Source organism: Myodes glareolus, chromosome 15, assembly GCF_982192425.1.
Source record: "Myodes glareolus chromosome 15, mMyoGla1.1, whole genome shotgun sequence".
Taxonomy (NCBI): Eukaryota; Metazoa; Chordata; class Mammalia; order Rodentia; family Cricetidae; genus Myodes; species Myodes glareolus.
Window position 1 is genome coordinate 41,170,739 of NC_142040.1, and position 25,724 is coordinate 41,196,462.

At 36.9% G+C, this 25,724-nt stretch overlaps 1 protein-coding gene across 1 annotated transcript in view; it reads right to left on the reverse strand.

The window, feature by feature from the left end:
- The window catches only part of Ndufs4 (NADH:ubiquinone oxidoreductase subunit S4), a 115,685-nt gene that overhangs the window by 57,926 nt on the left and 32,035 nt on the right, over nt 1-25,724 (reverse strand). The window contains exon 2 of the mRNA XM_048443047.2: nt 22,216-22,294. Coding sequence (XP_048299004.1) covers nt 22,216-22,294 — 79 coding nt within the window. The remainder of the gene's footprint in view (nt 1-22,215; nt 22,295-25,724) is intronic.

A 25,724-nucleotide genomic window follows, 5' to 3' on the forward strand; every position in this document is an offset into this window, starting at 1 on the left:
GATACAGAACCAAGACCTTTTTATAATGAAAAATGGGGCACATTCATCATGGAAAACAGTTTGACAGTGCTTCCAAAAGTTCAACATGAAATAATCACAAGATCAATAATAATTTCTGAAGTTTCTACCAAAAGAAGTAACCTCAACAGTTGTCTGAATATACATGTTCACAGTAGCATTATTTATAATAGTCAAAATTTAAAAGTAACTTGTGTCTATCAAGAGAACTGGTAAGCACAATGTGATATAACTTCCAAAATAAGATGTTATACAGCCCTTAAAAGGCATGAAATTCTGACACATGCCATGACATGGATGAGCCTTGAAGACGTTAAAAATAATGAGTGGAGGGGCTGGAGCGATGGCTCAGAGGTTAAGAGCACTGACTCTTCTTCCAGAGGTCCTGAGTTCAATTCCCAGCAACCACATGGTGGCTCACAGCCATCTGTAATGAGATCTGGTGCCCTCTTCTGGCATGCAGGTGTACAGACAGACAGAACACTGTATGCATAATAATAAATAAATAAATCTTTAAAAAAATAATGAGTGGCAAAAAGGCAATCTTCACTGGGCGGTGGTGGCGCACATCTTTAATACCAACACTCCAGAGGCAAAGGCAGGTGGATCTCTGTGAGTTTGAGGCCAGCCTGGTCTACAGAGCTAGTTCCAGGACAGGCTCCAAAACTACACAGAGAAACCCTGTCTTCAAAAACAAACAAACAAAACAAACAAACAAAAAGCTAAAGAGAACAAAACAAAACACAAACAGGCAATCTTCTTTGGTTCTGCATATGAGGCAGATTCATACAGAAGTGTAACAGGCCCTGAGAGCTAAGAAAGGACAAGCCATTAGTATTTGATGGATAGCTTCTCTTCAGAATGAGGAAGGAAAGTCCTTTAAATGGATGGTGACAACAGCTGCACAATACTGTGATGTGGCTGATGTCACTGACTCGAAACTTTGTGTTATGGATTTCATCACAGTTTTTTAAAAACTATGTAACCAGATTGGTAGCTTTTAATAATAAAATAAAGGTCTAACACCTAGAATTTATTTATTTATTTATTTATTTATTTATTTATTTATTATGTATGCAATATTCTGTCTGTGTGTATGTCTGCAGGACAGAAGAGGGCACCAGACCTCATTACAGATGGTTGTGAGCCACCATGTGGTTGCTGGGAATTGAACTCAATACCTTTGGAAGAGCAGGCAATGCTCCTAACCACTGAGCCATCTCTCCAGCCCACACCTAGAATTTTTATATGTCACAAAGGGACTAGAAGGAGCTGAGAATCTGTGCCTTCCTTAAAACCCCATATTGGTGGTACTGAGACAGGACTTCTGCTAAGATCATGAGGGTAAGGCATCAGAAAGGTTGTTTTCTTCCTTTCTTTTGTTTGCCCAAGGACATGGCTAGAACACAGCCTCTAACAAACCAGGAAAGGAAGCTGCAAAAGAAACCAAACTTGGACTTTAGAGTTGTCAGAAAACAAACTTCTCTTATTCCAACTATTCAGTCTATAGTACATTGTTATGGCAGACCAGGATAATTTAAGATCTTTTAGATGTAAAATTTTTCAATGTATGTGTACACAGGCATGGGTGTGCACGTGTGTGTGAGGATCAGAGGACAACTTGCATGACTAAGTTCTCTCCTTTCACAATGTATGTCCTGGGGATCAACTCATCAGTATAGGTAACAGGCAGCTTTACCTACTAAGTCATCTTGCTGATGCCACGTAATGTCTTTTAGAAGTACAGAGGAGGGAAGGTACTTTCAGATAATCAGGAGCCAACAGAAGCTGTCCTGATATATCTGCCCTAATGGAGACATTAAAAGAAAGATGGTAAGCAAGGGTGGCAGATAGAAATTGACCACAAAGGATTAAGAACAACAAAACATGATAATTTTGTAAGTATGAGCATTTTCTTCTTTGTATGTACACACATGTACATGCAATATGTGATGGGTTCCTCAGAAACCATCCACCTTGTTTGTCGAGACAATGCCTCTGAAACCTGAGGCCCCCAATTTGGCTGTTCTCAAGCATGCCCTTTTTAATGTATTTCCAGAACTAGGACCAAAAGCATGTGCCATCCTGCCGAGCTTTTCCATATGGAGGTTAGTGATCCAATTCAGGTCCTACCACTTGAAAGCAAGCACTGTACCAACTGAACTATCTCCCAGTCCTGCTTTTCTTTTGTGATAATTTCATTAAAACATGACTTGAAAGCAAAATCGATGCTAGGGATTGATAACACAAGTGGCTGTAAAGGAGATGTCAACCTAACACAGAACTGTAATGACACATGAAGTGCAATTTAAGAGTCTTCCCCTTGCAGAAGTGTGATACTATTCTAGTTGCTGTGGCACAATATCTGACAAAAGAGGGGAAAGTTCGTGCTGGTTCATGGTTTAGGGGGCACGGGGTCCATTATGGCAGGAGAGAATGGCGGCAAGTGCATGAGGTGGCCACACTGTGTCTACAGGCAGAGTGTGCAAGGAGACAGATGATAGTGCTCTGCCCACTTTCTCCTCTCAGACAAACTATTCTGGACCCAAACCGTCCAACACACACACACACACACACACACACACACACACACACACACACACACGCGTGCCTCTGTCTCCAGGTGATTCTAAATCCTGTAGGTTGACTAGACTTAACAAAGACAACATGAAAACAAAACCCGTCATTGTGAATCATAACATTCCAAGACTCCTTAACAATCATGTTCATCCCATAATGTAAGATTCATTTAGTCCATCTCCAAAAGTCCCCTAAGTTTTAACAGTTCCAAACTTGTTCAAGCATGTATGTGAAGACCCAATTCTGAGACAGACTCTAAGAAAAGAATTGTTTATTTTTATTTTATGTGTAAGAGTGTTTTGCTTACATGTGTGTAAGTGCATAACTTCTGTGCCTGGTTCCCTCAGAGGCTAGAAAAACATTAGATCTCCTGGAACCTGAGTTACAAATGGTTGTGAGCTGCCTGTGGGTACTGGGAGCTGAACCTGAGTTTACAGCATGAACATCAGGAGGTTTTAGCCACTAAGTCATCTTTCCAGTTCTGAGACACACTCTTAACTGTGAACACCTATAAACTCAAAGGACAACAAACCCTCCAGATATATGCTTGACATTTGGAGTTTACAGTAGAATTATGTGACCTGAATAAGCCTTCCCTCCAGCTCCACAGCTTATTTTACACAGCTTCTTTGTGTTGGTTCCATTCCATTTGCCAGCTTCCCCTGGCAAATGCCAAATTGTCCTGGCTTCTCCAACATCCTGGGATCTCCATTCCAATTTAGGCTTAAACCTCAGTTTCTTGTAATAGCTTTTCAGAGATTCTTGTGGGGAACCTAATAGGCCAATATGGTCTGGCCTCAGCAGCTTTCTGGAACCTTGGTACAGGAATGCATCCATAACCCTGTAACTATTGTATTCTGTATGCCTATAGAAGCAGTACCATGCAGACAATGTTGACAAGTTTTGCTGCCAGCTCAAGATATAGTTTGGCTTTCCTCTCTCTCAAAGTTACAACTTGACTTGAGAAGACAGACGTTATCTTAAGCACTTACTTACAAGAAGGCAACCCTTACCAAGTGGTGATGGCACACACCTTTAATCTCAGCAGTCAGGAAGTAGAAGCAGGCAGATGATGCCTGTGCATTGCAAGCTAGCCTAGTCTAAAGAAGTCTAAAGAACTAGTTCCAGGAGAGCTACACAGAGAAACCCTGTCTTGAAAAAATAAAATAAAATAAAAAATAATGAGAAGGCAATTCTTTCATGAATTTGCATTTCTACAAGTTTATACCCTTTAAACTTGGGTGGGGGGTAGAGGGGTGCTGGCTGGCTGTGGTACCCTCAGAACACACTTTTTATCATCCCACTATAAACTCTGGGGTTTCTCTTCAATGATGTTTGTCTCTTTTAAGGAAGATTCTGAGCTACCAAATGAGTGCTAAGAACTGAACCCATGTCCTGTGCAAGAGCAAGTGCTCTTACCCTCTGAGCCCATCTCCAACTCTGTCTGCAACTTTAAACTCCTACTACTTTCCTCACCAAACCATACACTTTTAGTATCTTTCCGCTTCCCTTGTTATTCTCTTTCACTTATTTGTACGTGTGTGTGAGTATGTGTGCATGCCACATGAATGCAGGTGCCCACAGAGGACAGAAGAGGACATTGGGTCTCCTGGAGCTAAGGTTACAGATGGTGGTTAGCTTCCCAATATGGGTGCTGGGAACTGAACTCAGGTCTCCTGGAAAAGCAGAAAGTACTCTTCACTATCGAGCCATCTCTCCAACCATTGAAAGTGATTCTTTGCCCGATTATAATATGAATGGCTTCTTGCCCAGATACTATATCCTTGTTCCCCTCTGAAGCTGAGGTCTCTACTGTTGAATTTTTCCTGGCGTTCTGGTCTAGCATGAGACTCTTAATCTCAAGATCATGGGTTTGAGCCCTACATTGGGTACCAATTTGTTGGCAAACAAAAGAGTTCCACAATAGCCCAGAATGGTTATTAATAAACTTTTGTTATATTTATTTGGGGATAGCAATCCATAGTCCTAGGTGTGAACTGGGAACTGGAACCAAATCCAGCAGCCAAGAGACCCGCACAAGCTTTTCATCTGCACCTATAGTATATGAGACCACCCCCAAAGTGGGCCAGTATCTTAAAGGCTATTGGCTGAAAGAATTCCCACAGCACTCCCATCAGAATAGGCCATTAAGCTCTGCTTACAACATGCCCAGAAATGTGTTTCCTTGGTGATTCAAAATCCAGTGACATTTGACAAGGACAACTGACTATTTGTAACTGTGAAAAACTAAAGTGTATTCTGTAATTCCTAAAGCAACTTCTGGAGTGGGAGTGAAAAAAAGAAAACAGATATTAGATGAGGCAAATGGAAAACAAGAACAAGGCAGTAGCTTTAAGTCTAACCATTTTGCTAAGAATGCTTATTTTTAAAACTAAATTAAATGGTACAGGTCATCAAACTGGATGAAAAGGTAAGACCCAAATATATTAAGTAAGATAAAACTATAAATGCAAGTTCACAATTAAATTAAAAGGGAGGGATTCAATATGCTCCAAGCAAAACCAAGAATAAGAAAACCAGACAGTTATATTAGAACCAAAGTAAATGTCAAACAAGCAATAACACCAGGATAAAGAGGAGTATCGAGTAGGATAAAGCATCAATTGGGGAAGAACAGTCTTCTGTATGTACCCAACAGTAGAGATTTAAAATAAGCGAAGCAAAGAAATCATCCAAATAATGGAAGAACCAATCAAATCATTATTTAAGATGTTAATTTGGGTACTGACAGAACAGATTAAAAATATACTTAGGATATATAAAATTTGAATAATATTATTAATCAAATTAAAACTTAATTACAGAGTCTGCGAAAACGGCTCAATGATTAAGCACACTGATTATTCTTCCAGAGGCTCATGTTTGAGTCCCAGTATCCACATTTGATTCACAACCATCTGTAACTCCAGACACGGGGGTCTACCATTCACTGCAACATACCCATACATATCAACACATTAAATTAATTAAAATTATAATTTTTTTAAAACTTAATTTCAATTTATAGATTATTCCCAAACTGGAGAATACATATTCTTCAGAAATGTATATAAAAAACATTAATCAAGCTAAACCCATGGATGAGAATGTAGCTCAGTGGTAGAGCATCTGCTTAGTATTCACAAGGGCCTTAATTCAATCCCCAATACTACAAATGGGAACAAAACAAAGTCTAGGCAATAAGAATTAATCTCAAGAAATTTTATCCTTAGTGTAAGAAAGCCCACTGAAGCTATATGAACTGGTTAAAAAGAAGAAAGAAGGGGCTCAACTCCAAAGATGGGCAGAGTCTTCATGAAGGCACAAATAGAAAGCTGAACATTGTTGAGAAAAAGATGGGGAGACACACTAAGCACAGCTCCAACCACATGGCTTCCCAAAACCTTTACAAGTCTCCATTGCTGCTGGTAGTTTGAAAGAGAAAACAGAGAAAATAGATGGGTCAGCCTTGGGGAAGAACCCCATTTGGTCACTCTATGTGACTTGGGGCCAGTGGCTGAGCATTACCTTGAAAGTGAACCTATTGCTTAAAATTGAACTATCTTGGGAGTCAGAGAACTTGAATTTAACATGCCATAGACCCAGGGAACTTGGATTTAACATACCACAGACCCAGGGAACTTGGATTTAACATGCTATAGACCCAGGGAACTTGGATTTAACATACCATAGACCCAGAGAACTTGAATTTAACATTCCATAGCTCCAGGGAACTTGGATTTAACATACCATAGACCCAGGGAACTTGGATTTAACATACCATAGACCCAGAGAACTTGAATTTAACATACCATAGACCCAGAGAACTTGAATTTAACATACCATAGACCCAGGGAACTAGAATTTAACATACCATAGTCCCAGGGAACTTGAATTAACATACCATAGTCCCAGGGAACCTAACTTAACATACCATAGTCCCAAGGAACCTAACTTAACATACCATAGACCCAGGGAACTTGGATTTAGCATACATTAGTCCTAGGGACCGTGAACTTAACATGCCACAGGATGTAGGGACAAGTACTAGCCGACAAACTGAAAGTGCAAGGATCAGGAGGCTCAGATCAGGCAGTGAAGCGCAAATATAAGGGAACAAACTCTCAGTGGCCAGGGTGTCAGTAGAGTCTGACAGCCTTGAGGCTGAGGTCAGCCAGGGATCAACTTCTAGAGTAACCTGTCTACCTCTTACTGTTGTTGAGCCCTAGAACTCTGCAGAACATACCTCCCGCAGAGTGTTTAAATACTGGCAGTCATATAAATATGCCTGTAAGAGATCTCAGTGCCATGGATGCTACCCACACTACCAACACACTTGGGAGTCACCTCCTAGCTAAAATATTAGTCATTCCACTGGGTACCATGTGGAGAGTCTTGGATGATCAAAAGATTCTGCCCAGAACACATACTTTAACCACCCGAATGTGGCCATCAGAGGCTGGTGATATACAAAGAAAGTAAGGTACTTGGATTTAATGTTATCAACTCGACAGGCCTAAGAATCCCCTAGGAGCCTCCATGCTTCTGTGAGGAATTATTTAGATTAGGTTAGTAATGGCCATGTCTAGAAAGAATTATCTGCTTTTAAAAACACAAAAACATCCTGCTGAATTCTATTTAGTACTGCTTATATGCAACTATGTTTAGGACTGACCTATTGGGGTTGGATAATCTATCAAGTGACTCATATCTTGATTAAGTTGAGGTGTGAAGATCCACTCCAAAAGTAGGTGGCACCATTCCTTGGCACTTGGCTCTGGACTATAAAAGAGACACCTAGCTAACTATCAGCATCTCTCTCTCTCTCTCTCTCTCTCTCTCTCTCTCTCTTTCTGCTTTCCGCTGTCACATATAGTCTGACAAGCTGCCTTGAGCTCTGCTGCCATGACTTCCCTGCCATAATGGACTACACCCTCCAATACTCACTCAATACTCACTGCAGTGAAGACAACTCTGTTGGTCAATGGACACTTAGGGAGCACAGGCTCAACATCAGCATTGACCAGAGAGAAAAGACCAGAGCTCACAAGTTCAAGAGACCCCATCCTAGTCTGTCACATAATCAGCAGTCTCAATCATCCAGAAAGCAGGACTGCTCCAATCTGCCCTTCCTTCTGTTCTCCCTAGCATCTGCTTTTTCCATTTTTACTAAACTTATAAGAGCATTTTCACCTTATTTGATTTAAAAATAAAAACAAAACCCCAATCTTTTGTTTTCATTTTTTTATTTCTCATTTATTCACTGAAAAGTGTTCATTATTTCCATTACAGGGCAACTTTTTGATTTTCTGGATTTTTTTTCCTTTGCTTTCTTCTTCTTCTTTACTTTTTGTGTCATTTTTATAACTTGTGTTTTATTTTTTAATGCTACTTCTTACAGTTACCTAATTTTTTTTCAAGTGTTCTCATTATTGATAAACCACTGGTTCCTTTTACTCAAACTCTCTTTTGTCTTCCTTTTCCTTTCATTTATTTAATTTTGCTTCTCTTCTGTTTTTCCCCCTTGCTGGACTCCTCCTTTACCCTAAACATCTTCTGTGTCATAATATACTCTGTATTAGTTTTACCATTTTATATTTTATGTTCATTGATGATACTAAGCAGCTTTTGATCAACCGTAACAGCATTTCTACACTTAACTAATTTGATTTGGCAGTTTGTTTTCTCTTCTCTGAAATGTATTGGGGATTAAGTATACAAGAGTAGGCTGTTCCATTAGAAGAACCAAGAATAAAAGTAGAAGAGATATCCAAATAGAAGGCACAAATTACAAGATGAGAATACAAAATAGCAAAGCAACAGGACTACTATAAAAGACTAACTCACCCACTAATGAACCCAAAGACACTGAAGCAGATATGATGCGAGATGAAAATTTCAAAAGTTCACTAGGAAAAAACTCAAAAAGGATACAAACAGATGAATTCAATACAGGACCAAGAAAGAAAAGCCAGCAACAGCTGAAACAGTTGGGAAAATAGATGAGAAGATCAGCAACAGAGATGAAAACGTCAGCAGCAGATGAGAGCATTTCAACACGGAAAACAGATTAAGAAAAACTGTAAAATGCTAGAAATGAAAAACTCACTGTGTGAAATAAAAACACACGGGAAAGCATGACCACAAGAAAGTATGTCAGGATATAGTTGAAGAAATACGACATTCAATGGGGCACATGTGAGACCACGAAAAACTCTAGAATAGAATCAAAAGATCCACAGCACAGACAGAGCTGAGATTAAAACTAAAAGCACAGAGAATATAATTCAGTGTAATTATAGCAGACATTTCCCAAAACTAAGGAACGAAATGGATATTCAAGTACAAAAGGCATTTAGAACTCCAACAGACATGACTAGAAAACTTATCAATGATATAATCAAGATGTCAAAAATATAAGGAAAGAAAAAATAAAAGCTATGAGAGAAAAATGCCAACTCAACTTACAAAAGTGAACACTTTAGATTTCTCATCAGAAACCCTAAAAGACAGGAAAGGCTCAGAATGACAGTTTCAAATCACAAAACAAGTAAGTGCCAACTAGCACTGCTAAATCCTGAAGAACTAGCTTTTAAAAACTGATGGAGAAATAAGGACATTTTAAGATAACTTCAAACTACAGCTATTTGTGGCTATCAAGCCAACACTGAAGACAAGAGTTACAGGAATATTATACACAAAGGAAAGAGAGTCTCAGTCATGATAGTGCAGGAAATATTTTTCTGGAAACAATGAGATGGCTCAGTGGAAAAAGGAACTTGTTGCCAAGTTTGAAGACCTGAGTCAATATTCTTTGAGATTATGCCATATGTAAACTAAAATCTAAATGATGACAAAGAATTCATCTATGTGAAGGTCTAAAATAAGAGCATTTCAGAAATAGGAAATGACTAAGGATCAGAAATGTAAATAAGCTGGCACTGTTTAATTGTGCTAAATTATTTTCAAGGGTAGAATTTTTTTACTCAATAGTCACTATATAATATATGCAATGACCAAGTAATCAGGTCCCTGGTTCTTCATCTTAAATTAGTAATCCCAGCCTAGCATTTTGGTGTATCTGTATTCCATGTGTTGCTAAAACAAACAAACAAACAAACAAAACTAAAATTGTTTATGGTTTATGTCTAAGGAAGCATGACAAAAACTGAAGCCTTTATTAACTAACATTCAGTAAACTGGAAGCCTTTAGAGTATTAACATGAGGGCTGGAGAGATGGCTCAGTGGTTAGAGCACTGGCTGCCCTTCCAGAGGTCCTGAGTTCAGTTCCCAGCATCCACATGGTGTCTTACAACAATCTGTAATGACCTCTGGTGCCCTCTTCTGGCCTACAGGGATACATGCAGGCAGAATACTGCATACATAATAAATAAATAAATCTTTTTGGTTTTTTGAGACAGGGTTTCTCTGTAGCTTTGGAGTCTGTCCTGGAACTAGCTCTTGTAGACCAGGCTGATCTTGAACTCACAGAGATCACCTGCCTCTGCCTCCCGAATGCTGGGATTAAAGGTGTGCGCCACCACCGCCCGGCTAAAAAAAATCTTTTTTTAAAAAAAGTGTTAATATGAAACAGCAACTGAATAAAACCCCTTCACACATTTCTACAAGAGTATAGTTCAGAAAGTGGCAGATTTGTGGAGACACAGTACATTTAATACAGTGAAGCTTCCACATCACTGCTAATTTTAAAAACTTACCCACTTTGTAAAACATGAATATTCGTCATCTTGTAGGCACTATTTTTGAGAGTAGAACTAAAGCAAAGAGTAGGTCATATAAAATTATAAACTCTAAACAAAGAAACAAAGTTTGCTAGCCGTAAACTTTGAGGCCTATATTCTTCTTATTTTGCTCTATTTCTACATTGTATTACCTGGGGTATACAATATAGAAAGGAAAAATAACCGTCACCAAAATGTGCTACGACCAAATTTTTACCTCCTCCTACCCCTAATTTAGTGAGAACTACTACAAAATGATGGACACAAATTGTTTAGTAGTAATTTAGATGAATTCTTTTCAATTTGGCAAATTGACCAAAAAGCTGTACTAAAAACAAAACATTTTCTACTATCAAGGAGATCAAAACCAATCCAAATCAAAACCAAAATAAACACATATTTAAAGACAGTACAAATACAGAATGGCTGGTTATATTCAGCTAAGTGAAAACTACTGGACGAGCAGTTTGCTGCAAGGAGATCACACACCACACAAACACTTTGGATTTGTTACTAAAGGAGTAATATATTCACACTAGCACTGTCCTCAAAACAGCAAAAGAAACTTTATGTAAATCCAAATAAAATATTATCAACTCTAATTTAATGAGAGCCAAAGTGACACTATAACATTCAAGAATTTGAATTCTTAAAAGCAAGTGTCCAGTACTATTCAAAATCTCCATACCCAGCAGGTAGCAAAGCAAGAAAAGAGCAGACACAGTTACTCTTCTGGAGAGACCACAATGGGAGCTGTTACACAGACCTCACATATTCCAGGTCTCTGCATTCACCATGTTGTGGCTATTAGCAGTTTAAACCTTTACTGTATTTTGCTAATTGGTGCATAGGACTTTAAATCTTTTGTAAGATAAAACATTCCAGTCAGTTCAATTCTTCAGCATTGTTCAAGTGTTCTAAGTAGGAAGAAAGAAGAAAATAATCTGCTTTAATTGCTGAAGAATCACAAATAATAGAGGTGGCTGAATACTGTAGACGAAAGACCCTTAGTTCTTCCAGCAATTTAATATAGCTACTCTGTAAGTTTTAATGGTTCTTGTCTATATATAAATACTAGTATTTTTAACATTTATTTCCTTTATAACACTTCAAAAGTATAAGTTTTATACAGTCTAATGATATGCTGGAATAACATTTTTGGAAACGTATTTTGGAAATAAAGTTCTGCATTTATATATAGAATTATATCTACAAAGAATTAAATATAAACAGTCTGACTTAATGATCATTATTCTTAAATGAAATGTACATGTTAGCTGTGCTTTAAGACTACCATGTCACGATGAGTAAAAACATTTCTACCTTAACTCTATGTAGACAAACTTTCAATAAATTTCACCACGTTTTACAAATAAACAGAAAAACAATTTTCATATTAATGCCTATGCTTAGGTGTGCATACATATTGTGATTCAAATACGAAATGCAATACTCTTATAAATATAATCACATTCTATGATTATTACATCACTAATTAACCCATGCAAAGAGTACAAGAAAGAAACTCTCCTTCGAGTGTAAGCCTAAAAACATGTCTCATTGCTTGAGTCTTTGATATTTTTCCTAATAATGGCCACACATCTATAATACTAAAGAAGCCGACTGAGGGTGGCTACCTCACTTCCAAAGAATTATAATCACATACCTCTGCAGTTTTTCATGGCTACTCATCATTGTTTTCAGTAGCTGAGGGAAATATACTCTAAAATACTACATTTCTTTTAAAATGTAAATGATATTGCAAAGTAACATTTACAGTCAGCCAATGACTTTTCTTTACATTTTAAATTTAACAGTCCTATTTACTTGAAGCAACATTATCTATATTTACTGAAAGAGAAAAACCCACATGCTAAACTGCCACCATGGTAGATTCACAGAGACTGCTATTCTTTGATGTAAAATGAAATATTACTTAGTGAATAAAACATTTTTTAAAAAAAAACCTCCTGTCTACCCTTCAAAGGGACATATCCTTTGACCCAGTGCTCAAGACTAAAGCCTTGAAATTGTGCAAAAGAATGTGTGTGCGTAAAGTGCAGACAAAACAGACACTTGAGATGCTAGAAGGCTGCACAGCCCGACTGCAGACACTACTTATAATCTGGCAGAGACAGTGCTGCCATCTCCACAGAAAGCAATCTCACCACAAGAAAGCTGAGCCTAACATGGGAAGGGAGCACACAGTCAAGGAAAATGGAAGCCTTCAACTGAGCTTTCTCTCTCTGTACAGGTCACTGTTACTGGTCAATTTTAAATCTAAGTTATAAATTTCACTCATGAACTTGTAGTATATAAAAGAAAAAAACAAACACTTATACCCTATCTACTTGCTTTACTTTTGAAGGTTTGCAAAAAGATTATTCAATTAAAAATGTATTAGAACAAGTTAAAGTTAGAAGAATATTTAAAACGAAGCAACAAAAAATTTCTACAGATACAAATTGCTGCTTATATACATCCAAAACAGCAATATTCAAGTTTCCCCAGCTAAGATCGCTGCCAGTGTCCTGTGGTCATCACCAAACAGCAAGCAGTGAAGCTTTAACTGCTACTTTACTGCAGTTTGTAAGGAACTTAATAAAACACAACAAAACGGCAAAACCCAACAATGATTATTTTTCATGCATACTCCACTTTTAATAAAAATAATAGTGGCAACTGAAAATGTCCAAAATGCTAGTATTTTACATTAGTAGAATTATACTATAAAGACATTTCTACAGCTGCCTTTCCCAATCCTATACCCCTCAAAAAAGATGCCAGATTTATAAATTACTAAAAGCTCCTTATTTCATAGGCATTTAAGTTGAAGGTACATATATAATCATAAAACCTTCATAAAAGTTAAAAACAAACGGCATTAAGTAGTTTATGAACAAGATAATTAAGCATATAAATGAAAAATACTTCACATGTCAGAATAAATACAGAGGCCTAATGTGTGGCATGTGACAACACTCAGCGAGCACTTGGTGAAAAAAGGAAGATGACAACCAACAGTTTTCATAAAACTAATCTGCTAATGTCAGATATTAGAGCTTCCTTCGTAGTACTTACAATAAGAGCAGAAACTGCTCTGATAGAGCACTTTTCTATCTTTGTAGACATATTTTTAATGGGGTAGTTAAGTTGTTAACTTGAGAAATGTTGACAAATAAACAATCAGTACACTAAAATGATTTTAAAAATTAAAAACTGTAAGTTTAATTCATGCTTTGGTTACTTGGAGAGAGCAACTACTCAAACTCTTTAAAGAACATTAACAATTTACATTCTCTATTGTAAAGTTAAAGGGAAAATAAGAAGACAACATGTTCATTTAATTGGGTATTCATTAAATTTACTAAAAGGAGACTGGAGTGAAGAGGAGGCATCAAGGGAGACAAACTGCTTTTCCACTAAGGCTCCAAAGCAAGGGCACTCGTCACCCCACCCCCGTGGCCAGCCCCTCCTCGCACAGAAGCCAAGGGCAGAGCAGCCATTTGCAAGCTGTCCTCAGCATGTGCACAGTACCATGTGCGTGGAAGTAAAAATGGTGCAAGCACAAAAAAGTTTTGTTTTTTTTAAATATTTATTTATTTATTAATTATGTATACAATATTCTGTCCGTGTGTATGCCTGCAGGCCAGAAGAGGGCACCAGACCCCTTTTTACAGATGGTTGTGAGCCACCATGTGGTTGCTGGGAATTGAACTCAGGACCTTTGGAAGAGCAGGCAATGCTCTTAACCTCTGAGCCATCTCTCCAGCCCCAAAGTTTTATTTTTTTTTTTTAAAAAAAAAACTGTACTCCTAAACTAACTATAAGGTTGTTTTAGGATATTTTGAATATCTGATATTTTATTCTTCACTAGTAAAAAGATTAGAAATTTTACTCAACAAACAAGAAATGGCTTCTTAGGAGTTATCCTTAAAATTTCACCACATTCTAATATTAAAGTCTTTATTAATAGTAGCCCAGGGAAACAACTTTACTCCCAGATTTTGTTCTATAACAATTCCATTGTATGTAGTTCCAAATGAAAGATGGCTCTTTGTACTAGAATAGTGCTAGCAGACATCCAACGCCTTAAGAAGGACAGAGTATATAATGTCAATATATAACTGAAACTGGTGGGGGGGGACACTTTTTGTACTTACGATACTAACTAATATTCACCAGACACTATACAGACTCCTTAATTTATACCCTATATAGCAAATTCTACACATAGGAAGCACTAGTTAAAAAGAAAAACTTCACTTGAATCAGAGAACAACAGTCAGAAATAATAACTGGTTTATGCTCAAGCTGGAGGAAACTTGACTTGGTAACAGTCCAGACAAAAGCTGATGAGCTCCTAACGCTCCATGAGACCCACATAAAGATGTACGAGAGCTAAATTTTAAGAGGTCCTTCGAGAACTGCTGTGGTTAGAAGAGAGGCCATACTTGCCACCACACCCTGCATACACCACATCTGCAGTGGCACAAGAAAAGCTGACAACAACATTCTAAAGAGATTCAGTGCAATTGCAAAGTACTCAAAATGATAAATTACCAGAAAATCATTCAAAGCTCTGAGATACTTCACCCAAATAAAAGACTTGGGGATGTTATTGTTTCAAGATCTTGTTATATATAAGCTATATATAACTCTTGCTTATATAAGCCATAGCTATAGATATTTACTATGGGATACATTCTTTTTTTCCCTCAGGTTTTTTATTATTATTATTAAAAGTTTTCACCTCCTCCCCTTCTCCCATTTCCCTCTTCCTCCCTCCATTTCCCCTCCCCCTCCCTCTCCAGTCCAAAGAGCAGTCAGGATTCCCTACCCTGTGGGAAGTTATGGGATACATTCTAACTGAGTAAAATTTTAATATACACTTGAGATATTGTTGCATTTTTGAAGCTATCTTTAATAGATATCTACCTTAATGGAAGGCAGATGAATTCTGACATCTGTTTATACATTCTAATATAGGTACTTTGGTTGCAATACGAAAAAAAATGCATTTTCAAATAGACATTAATCAGAAAAATAAATTATTTGATAATGCTAATAGTTTCATATCTGGTAATAATTCATTGTGTTATAGTTAAAATTTTATCCAAACCTATTTTATTACCACATTTTTGTTTTTCAAGACAGGGTTTCTCTGTGTGACAGCTCTGACTGTCCTGGAACTCACTCTGTGGCCTTGACATCACAGAGATCCCCCTGCCTCTGCCTCCTGATTAAGGGCTTGTGCTACCACCGCCTGGCTTATTACTACATTTTTAAAAATTTAAAAATTTTAAAAAACATTTGTTGCTGTAAATTCCAATCACATTGAAATACGACTGAAGTACTACAAAGGCATCAAATTTAATCAGGTCAGCAGCAAAACCAAAGTCAACAACAATTATAAATTTCAGAATCGCTCAGTCAGTAAAGTTCTTGCCAAGCAAGCAAACCTTAGTCTGCTCGTCAAGCAGCCATGTAAAAAGCTAAACATGATGTGTGCTTGTAATTTCAGCAGAGGAAAGGTGGAGACAGGAGGATTTCTGGGACTTGTAACCAGTTAACACAGCCAAATTAGCAAACAAGCTTACCTCCAAACAAAGGTGGGCAACACCTGAGGCCACGCCTGAGTCCCACACCTGAGGCTCACTCCCCACCTTCTAGAGCACTTTCACACAGTCCAACCACACACAGGCACACTAGAAGTGTGTTTTAACTAAAAAAAGAATCCTAATTTTCACTTAAAAGCTCAAGTTCACCATAGACAACATTTTCTTAAAGTTAGTGGGTTCATTTGAGGAAAATGTCTGCCAAACACTCGTGACCAAATACCCAGTCTGTCGTCTGGCTAATTCCATCAGTAACAATATTAAGGCACACATGGTTGTCCTAAGGACAACTACCAAACTCTGGTGAATAACAGAAATATTATGCACACTTTTATTTTATTCCCTGAAACATAAAAAGATATGTACATAGGGTTAAAAGTTAAATTTTTACAAATTTTTCAGTTTCCTCACATAAACTAGTTCCTGAAATTCAAACTGTGGTTGCAAAGAACAGAAGGACTTAATGATCAGTTACACCCCCTCGATTGTTCAGGTTTTTATCTCTTTGTAAACTGTTAACACAGTGAGAAGGGCAATTAAAGATGGTGTGATTATGAAAATATTTCACTTTTCAAGGATACCTACAATCATCCTTTAAGGTCTTAATTTAATAGACCCAAAAGATGGCAGCAAATTCAGTACACAGACGGCTGGCCCATAAAATATGCATGCCCTACACATGATTTGGGAAGACCTTAGAACAACTGATGCAATTAAAAAAAATAAAAGTTTAAGAAGTGACCTTCATACCCTTTTTGAAAATTGCTAGTTTAGAAACAGGAAAATGTGCTACTGTTATTGTACAGTTCTGTGGATTCTTGTTTATTTCACAAATCAATTAGAAATAAGGGCTTTCACAAGAGGCTCACCATCTCAATCAAGAATAGTTACCTCACTCTCCAAAATTCCTTATTTCTTTTCAATTAAATTCTTCCTGACTCAGCCCTGTTAACCACTAATAAATTTCTTATTACTACAGTTTTCTGATATCTAGAACATCAATGGAATTACATAGCATATAGCCTTTGAGGCTGACATAAGTTATGCATAAATTTTCTGGATATAATTTCCATTAAATACATTTAACAAATACATTTTACTTAACTGTGTCTTATCATTTTCTTTTTCTTCCCCTTAAGCCCATGCCTCTTATTTCCATTACATTTGAATTGACTTATTTTGTGTGTGTGTGGTGTGTGTGTGTGTGAATGTGTGGGTGTGTTTCTGCATGTTTGTATGTGTGTGTGCGCACATGGGTCACAGTCTCAGGTAATGGTCATAGGACAATTTGTAGGTACTGGTTCTCTCCTTCCAACATAAAGGATCTGGGAATCAAATTCAGGTCATCAGGCTTGGTGGCAGGCATCTTTCTCCACTGAACCATTTTGCTCGTCCCTGTCTTACATTTTTTTAAAGCACATTTTTAAATTGTGAGAAATACCAGTGTTATAACTCTTAAAAACCATAAATTGAACACTATTATATTGGTGTCACATCTAAAAAATATTAGTCTAACCCGAAGCTACAAAAATCTCCTCTTTCATTTTCTTCCAGGAATTTTATATTTTAGTTAGAAATTCAGTACAAGTTTATATCTGGAACTTGGAGTTACATTTGGATATGGCACAGGTACAGATGAAGGGGGGCTTTTTGTTTGTTTGTTTTAATTTTGCATAGAAGTATAGAATTTTCTCATCATCTGAAAAGACTATACTTTCGACTTAAGTGGTGCGGGAGAATTGTCTGTATTCTGTCAATCATGTTTTAAATAAATGCTGATTGGCCAGGCAGGAGGTGTAGGTGGGAAAACCAGACAGGAAGAGGAAATGATGCAAGGAGAGCAAGAGAATTCTGGGGAGAAGGAAGTTGATTCCTCCCACTCCTGCCCAGACCACCGAAGAAGCAGGATGTGAGCTGCCCCACTGAAAAAGGTACTGAGCCACATGGCTAACATAGATCAGAAAAATGGGTTAATCAAGATGTGAGAGTTAGCCAGTAAGAAGCCTGACTTAATGGGCCAATCAGCATTATAACTTATAGAAATCTCATGTGTGATTTTTCTCTGGGACTAAACAGTTGGGGGAATAGGGCAAAACAGAGAACCCCAACAAGCAGGCCCGGCCTTCTCATGTTACAGAATGGCGCCCAACGTGGATAACTAAATCCACATGAGACTCTTAATCTCAGGGTCATGGGTTCGTGCTCCCAGGTTGGGCGCCAGATAGTGTGCGAAACAATCCCACACCAGTTAGGTTTTAAAGGGGTATTTATTTTGGGGGTAAAACTTACATAACATTAACCGTCAGGAAAGGAGCCTAGTCACTGGAGCAGGAGCGGGAACCAAGCGCCGGAATTAAGAGAGCGAGCCGAGGCTTGCCGCTCTTTTTTAAAGAGAACTATACCACGCCCCAGTGGGCTGGTATTTCAGCAGCTATTGGTTGAGGGAGCGGAAGGTACTCCCGCAGCACTTAAGAAAGAGCTTTTTGGTTTGTTTGGATTTTTGTTTGTTTGATTCTTGAGGCAGGGTCTCATGTAGCCCAGGCTGACCTCAATTTTACTATATAGCCAAGGATGATCTTGAAATCTTCCTACCTCCACCTCCTAAATGCTGGACCTCTGGCATGTACAACCAACCTACCTAAGAGAAAGCTTTCTAATAATCATGGTTCATAAGTAATACGAACAGAAGCCTAGCAAGGAAATGAGGGTTAATTAACTGTAACTTTTTAAGTCAGAGAAACAATTGTTTAGTCCACTAAAGAGGTATAAGATTAGACTATGCCTCTCAGTTTCTTCCATTAGCTCCAACTTAGATGTTGTATCCTGAGGCTCAGTAGCCTTCCTTCACGTCTGGCCTACAACCCTGGACCCCCAACAGTTCATCTTTTATCTATTTTACTTATTGGATTTTCCTACAAGATTTCTCTGAGGAGAAAATGTTAAACATTTTTTTTAAAACTAAAAATAACCATATTCTGTAGAATCAGTAGGTGATATTTAAAGCTATCCTCTGGTGTTGAATTTCTAGGATCCATTTTCAAAAACTAGAAATAGCTCAGTAAAATGGATCTGAATCAAGTTAGTTCATGCCCTGGGTACTAGGTACTTTACAAATTATATTACATAGGAATAACTATGAAACTATAATGGCTATCCATAAAATCATGATAATGGACAATGCTTATTTCAATTAAGATTCTAGATTTCGTTTAATTAAAGGTACAAATATAATTATGATATCTAGCATGGGGAGGTTAATAAAGACAGCATACAAGGGATGAGAATGTAGTCCTAAGAATACTAAGGGGCTGGAGAGATGACTCAGCAGCTCAGCAGTTAAAAAGTGCTTGCTGCCCTTCCTAGAGGACTTGAGTTCAGATCCTAGTCCCCAAGATGGATAGCTTACAACTGTAAGCTTACTCTAGCTTCATGGGATGAGGCCCTCTTCTGGCCTCTACTGGGCGTCCTCGCACACATGGTGCACACATGTATATATATGTACACACACACACACACAAATAAAAAATTAATAACTAACCAAATAGAGAAAAAAGTATACTAATGTAATAAGCTGTTTTTTGGGTTTTCAAGACAGAGTTTCTCTGCGTAGCCCTAACTATCCTAAAACTTGTTGACTTTAATTCAGAGATCTATCTGCCTCTGCCTCCTTAGTGCTGGGATTAAAGGCACGGTGGCACCCAGCATAATAAATTGTTTAATATTACTTTATATTATTTGTATTCTTTATATTGTTTTATAGTATTTATAATAGCGATATTAAAGTGATAGTTCCATATTCTTTAAAATATTCATGAGATTTTCTTTACATTCTGAAATACTTTTATCATTAATGTTGATACTTACATATAGCATATATGTATAACCATCCTTTTTGCTCAAAATGCAAACATAATCGATTCTAAATACTCTCTGTTTGTAAATGCTCTTCTGAGCCCATGATCATCTTATTATACTACTTATTTAGTCCTTCTCAGAAGCTGTATAGGAACAAAATATGAAAATCCAGGAGTATTTTGCTACCAATTAGATTACTAAGTGCTATAATTTGAATATAAAAATAAATACCTAAAACTCTAATATAGGGGCTGATCACCCATATTAAATATTACTCCAACTGTGACTATATGCAGGAACTCAGCTGATTCCTGCTACAATACTGTACTAGCATTTGACTGACATACTTCAACAAAAGAAACATGGCTGGGGGTAATGTACATAGAGCAAAAACCATCAGCAGTACACAGCTGATTTTTTGGCATGTTACTTAAAAGCATCACGCTAAATGTCTAAATAGCACAATGGCTTGTTTAGAGCAATGGCTCTCAACTTTCCTAATGTTGAGGTCCTTTAATACAATCAGTTCCTCATGTTATTGTGGTGACCCCTCAACCATAGAATTACTTTCATTGCTAATTCATAACTGTAATTTTGCTACTGTTATGAATCATAATGGAAATATCTGATATGCAGAATATCTGATATGTGACTCTTGTAAAAGAATTATTTGACCCCCTCAAAGGGTTGCAACCCTCAGGTTGTGAAATGCAGGTTTAGAGTAATATACAAATTGGTTGAGTAATATATAAATTTATTTTTTAAATTCGAAAGAACCAAGAGACACTATTAATAAACTCTATGAAATCTGAATAAACAATAATACTGTAACAATACAGTAATCTCTGTGTTTCAATGAGATGGCCAGGAAAATTGAAACACTAGTGCTGTCATGAACTATAGATTAGAATAAATGGCATAGGAAAGACCTGTTCCTCTTACACACAACTACCTTGTTTCTTTTATTCTTGACTGAACAAGTGTATTTGGTTATGTTTTAAAACTGAATAGATGGTGACTGAATAAAAACCTGGGGTTAATACAAAGCATGTGGGTAAGGGAACAAGATCTCTGAATGCAAAAAAAAAGAACAGCAAGTTCCATGTCTACAGAATACTCAATAAACAAATGGTACAAAACAAACCTAGAAGAAAGACAGAAACTAAATGATTTAACGCCTTGAAAGCCATCAGAATTCTAAAGTTAACTCTCAGGGCAAGAGAAACCACCAAAGGATTATACATAAGAGGTGATAAAACCAACATTTAAAAAAAAAATCACTGGGCGTAATAGCACATGCCTTTAATCCCAGCATTTGGGAGGCAGAAGCAGGCAGATCTCTGAGAGTTTGAGTCAGCCTGGTCTACAAAGAGAGTTCCAAGACAGCCAGGGCTGTCATACAAAGAAACTCTGTCTCAAAAAATAAACAACAACAAAAAAATCTATTCTGACTATGCTGGGGAAAATGAATCCGAAGGAGATGAAAATACATGGGGAGACCAATTACATGACACTGTCTACACTGTTGACGGCAGTGTCAACAGACAGGCCCAACAAACAATAAAACCAGTTAGCCTGAGGTCTAAGACAAATTTTCCAAACTATCTACTACTTTTCTATTATTTATTCATCTAGTATCTTTAGTAGTATAAACAGGAATTTCAGAATGGCATGTTTGGATCGTGCTTATAGATTCAAAGTTGAGTGATTAAAAAATACATCATTAGAAAGGTGGTGCTGGAGTGGAGCTCAGTATAGAGTTTGTCTAGGAGGGGTAAGTAAGAGACACTTCCATTTATGTCGTAAACCACATAATAAACAAAATGCATACTTATTCTACTATTATATATTTGTGCTAGTAGTTTTGAAAACATTACAAAAGTTGTTCTGTTGTATAATATAAGCCTTTATATGAAACTGCATCTAAACACTGAGGATATTTTTAAATGATAGTTGCAAAAATTTTATTGACTAATGATGGAAAAACATTATTATTTATTTGTTGCTATCTATAATTTAGTATGCAGAAATGCATTGTTTATGGGCACACATACAAAAAGACAGTGATAATAACATTGCATGGTTGTATAAAAACCCAAAATATTTAATTTAGAGAGCACTAATAAGTATCATAAAACTTAAATAGAAATGCAACTTAGAAAACAATATATTTATTTCAAAATAAAACTTCCAACTACTGCTCATCAGCATTTCAAAAATAGAAACCTTTCCTTAATTTCTTAGTACTTACATATAGTATTCAACTTTTTATTTTATTGTGAAAATCTTAAGGTCTGTATATAACTTTCCTAGAAGAATTCAGACCACTATACTAAATAATTTATTGTACAAAACAACCCCAGTGGCAGACTCACAGCAACATGTTGTAGGAAATCCTTACCAATTTTTCATCAACTGTTATAAGCTGTGTGTCTTGAGCTTGGTTCTGTGCCAGCTTCCATGTGGACGAGCTCAACAACCTGCAGGGCAAGACTTGGAGTTAAAGAATGAAGCAGACAGACTTACATAAACATGCTACTTTAACAGTATCTGTCTTCTTAAAAATCAAAATGAAAGGAAAGAAAGAGAAGACAGCACAAAAGCCCTTTCTCTCCCCAATTAGTTCTGTCTGCTGAGTTGTTGGCAGACTCTCAGTTGACAGTTCACAACAGGCGGCACTTCTATCAGTCTGCAGTCTCATGGAAAGGCCACCAATGACAAGAGCTGGACTGCTCTCTACGGGGGTACAGTGGTTGGTTTGTTCTGGAATGCCGATTCCTAAAGGATGGCATCAGGGAAGGGAGTCCTCAGTTAGAGGAACAACCGTCTTCACTTCACTCTCAATCTGAAGCAATTTAAACAGAAATAATTTGGATGATTACTTTAACTAGTGTTAGTCCAGCCTAACTAGTGCTAGTCCACTATCTTCTTCACAAAACTGAAAAAAGTCTGAATATTGAAACAGAAATATTAAGTTGGAAGTAGGGCGCTAGAACAATCCCTTTCATGACTTCTTTTTCCTTTGACTTAGGTCTTAAACACTCTAGCAAGCCTTGAACTCCCTATGCAGATAAAGACGAGCCAGTTTATGTAGTAGTGGAGACTGATCCAGGGTTTCTGCACACTCAGCAGGCATTCTACAGGCTGAGTTACATCTCCAGGCCCACAATTTAATTTTTTTTATAAGAAAAAACTTTTAAGATGTATTATATTGCAATGAGATCAAAAGATTCTAACTTTTTCTGGGTTTGGGAGGGTTATTTTTTGTGTGTGTGGCTTTTCTGTTTTTGATATGCGTTCAGACTACGCAGTCCTGGCTAGTCTTGAACTTGCTATGTTGACCACACTGCAATTAAACTGAGAGATCCCCTCACTTCTGTCTCTAGAGTGGTAGAATTAAAGATGTGCATCACCATGGCTAGCAGGATTCTAATTTTTATTTAAAATAATACATCCATGTATTTAATTTCAGAAAAATTGCCTACATAAAGGATCATATAATATATATTTGTCTAGGCTATATGCTAAATAAATAAATAAATAAATATGCAGAAGAAGAAAATGTTCTCTAATTACAAATATTTGAGTAGCCAGAGTCAATTATAAACATAACAATAATAATTATACCCATGCAAGAGTGTAGCGGTAGTGCATCTGCCTTGGAAGCTCAAGGCCCTGATTTGAAATGCAGCATTTCTCCTAACCCTAAGGAATATACCTACAGTATATAATCTTTTAAACCAAATGCACCATAAAATAATATTAGATAACAAGCAAGGAGAAAGTATTTACAAGATAGTAAAGACTCAGTTTCCAAAAGGGCAAGACCAATACACTGAGCAGGGATAATTCCCAAGCTTACAAAGATTTAGCAGCAAAAAATAAAACAAAACAAAACAAAATAAAAGCAGGGAATGAACACATTAGTATTTATCTATTTATAAATGACCAATAAGTAAATGAAAATGTACAAGATTACTAAGAATTAGGAAAATACAAGTCAAAATACAACAACGTGCTACTTCATATCTTTTTGGGTAGTTATAAACAAACAGACCATACTCATGAATAAGAACACAGAGAAACTGGAATCTCTGTGGAATATAAGATGGTACAGAACTGTGCAAAATAACATGGTGGTATCTTAAAAAAATTAAACACGGGGTTATCATTTGATGTGGCCATCCTATTACTGAGTATATGCCCCCACAAATTAAAGTAGTATCTTAAAAATATTTTTATATACCAGTGATCCTAACAGTGCTACACCGTTAAAAGCAAAAAATAAGACAGCATTGAGAATCAATTAACCACTTACATTTTTGTAATTGGACTAATCATATTTCCAGATATCTAAAGTATTAATATTATTAATTCTCGACTATGTTTGTAATTATCAGCTACCATTATTAAAGTATACAACTCACTTATTTTTGTGTGGGTGTAAATTCACTGAGAGAGAAAGAAAGAAGAGAAAGGAAGACGAAGGAGAGAGTGCGTATAAGTGAGTGAGTGAGTGAATGAGTCTGTGTGTGTGTGTATGTGTAAGTGTGTGTATGTAACTGGGAATTAAGGTCTTATTTCTAACTCTAGCTTTACAATTTCCTAGCTCTCTGTGAGCAAAGCATTTACCGTTTCAGATGTCATTCTTTATGTTTCTAAAAAGACAAACTGACTGCTCTAACACTTCTAATAATGACAGTCTATGTGATTCCAGTTAAGTACAAATGCATACATTCCAATTTGTTTGAAGAATTCTCTATATAATAATAATAGTCTCTACATAATAACTCATGAAATATTTTCTTTAAACATCTGCAGTTACAACTTCAAGTTTTCTTTTTTATGTCTTAATGGATGAACACTTGGGTTATTTTGCAAACAAAGCACCAATGTAAATGCTTTTGTCCAGACAGGATTTCAGCTCATTTGGGAAAATACCCATTTAAAGAACAGCTAATCTTATGATAATACTGCTTTTTAATAAACTTCCATATTTTCCATTGTTTTCTAATGTGGCTGGACCACCTTGCATTTCCACTAAAAATAAGTGAAGCTTTTTTCCCCTATTCTAGCTAGTAGCTGACTATGGTTATTGTTTTAGATATCAGCCATTCTAATAGGTGTACAGTGCTATCTCACTGTCATTAGCACCTTGCTCACAGTCTAGATGGTTTATTTTTATTTTTTTACTTATTATTACTGTGTGTGTGCATGCAGGGTGGTACATGGGCCAAGGCATGCAAGTAAAGTCAGGGAATGACTTTATGGACTACCTCCCACCTGTACGGAGATCACTAGCCTTTATGTGACAAGTGTCTTTTCCACCACCACCTCCTTTTGTGGGGGATGGGGTCTTGCTACATAACCCAGGATGGCTTCAAAATTGCCATCCTCCTGTCTCAGCCTCCTTAGTGGAGGAATTACAGGCCTGTGTCATCATGCCTTATTGTCTTCCAAATTCTTTGTGAATTGTAGATAATGAGCTTTCAAAGATGAGTGTATTGAAAATATTTCTTTCATGCTGTAGTGTCTTTTCATTCTTTTATAGTAGTACCTCATAGGATAGAAATTTCTTATTTTACTTTGTGAGACAAGGTCTCACTGTATAGCTCTTGCTACCCTGGAGCTCACTATGTAGACCAGGCTGGCCTTGAGCTCAAAACCGATGAAGTATAACATCTACATTTTTTCTTTGATGAACCATGAGTTTTGTGCCTTCTAATATCACCATGCATGAACATTTGTGAATCTACTTGACTTCCTTCATCAATGGTTCATGGTTTTCTTCATTTACACTTTCTAAATACTGGGGTACTTGATTGTTTTGACATAGCAACTTGCCCAAGCAGGATCTCAAGTGATTTTCCTGCCTCAAGGTCTCAAGTAGTTTAGAATACAGACACATGC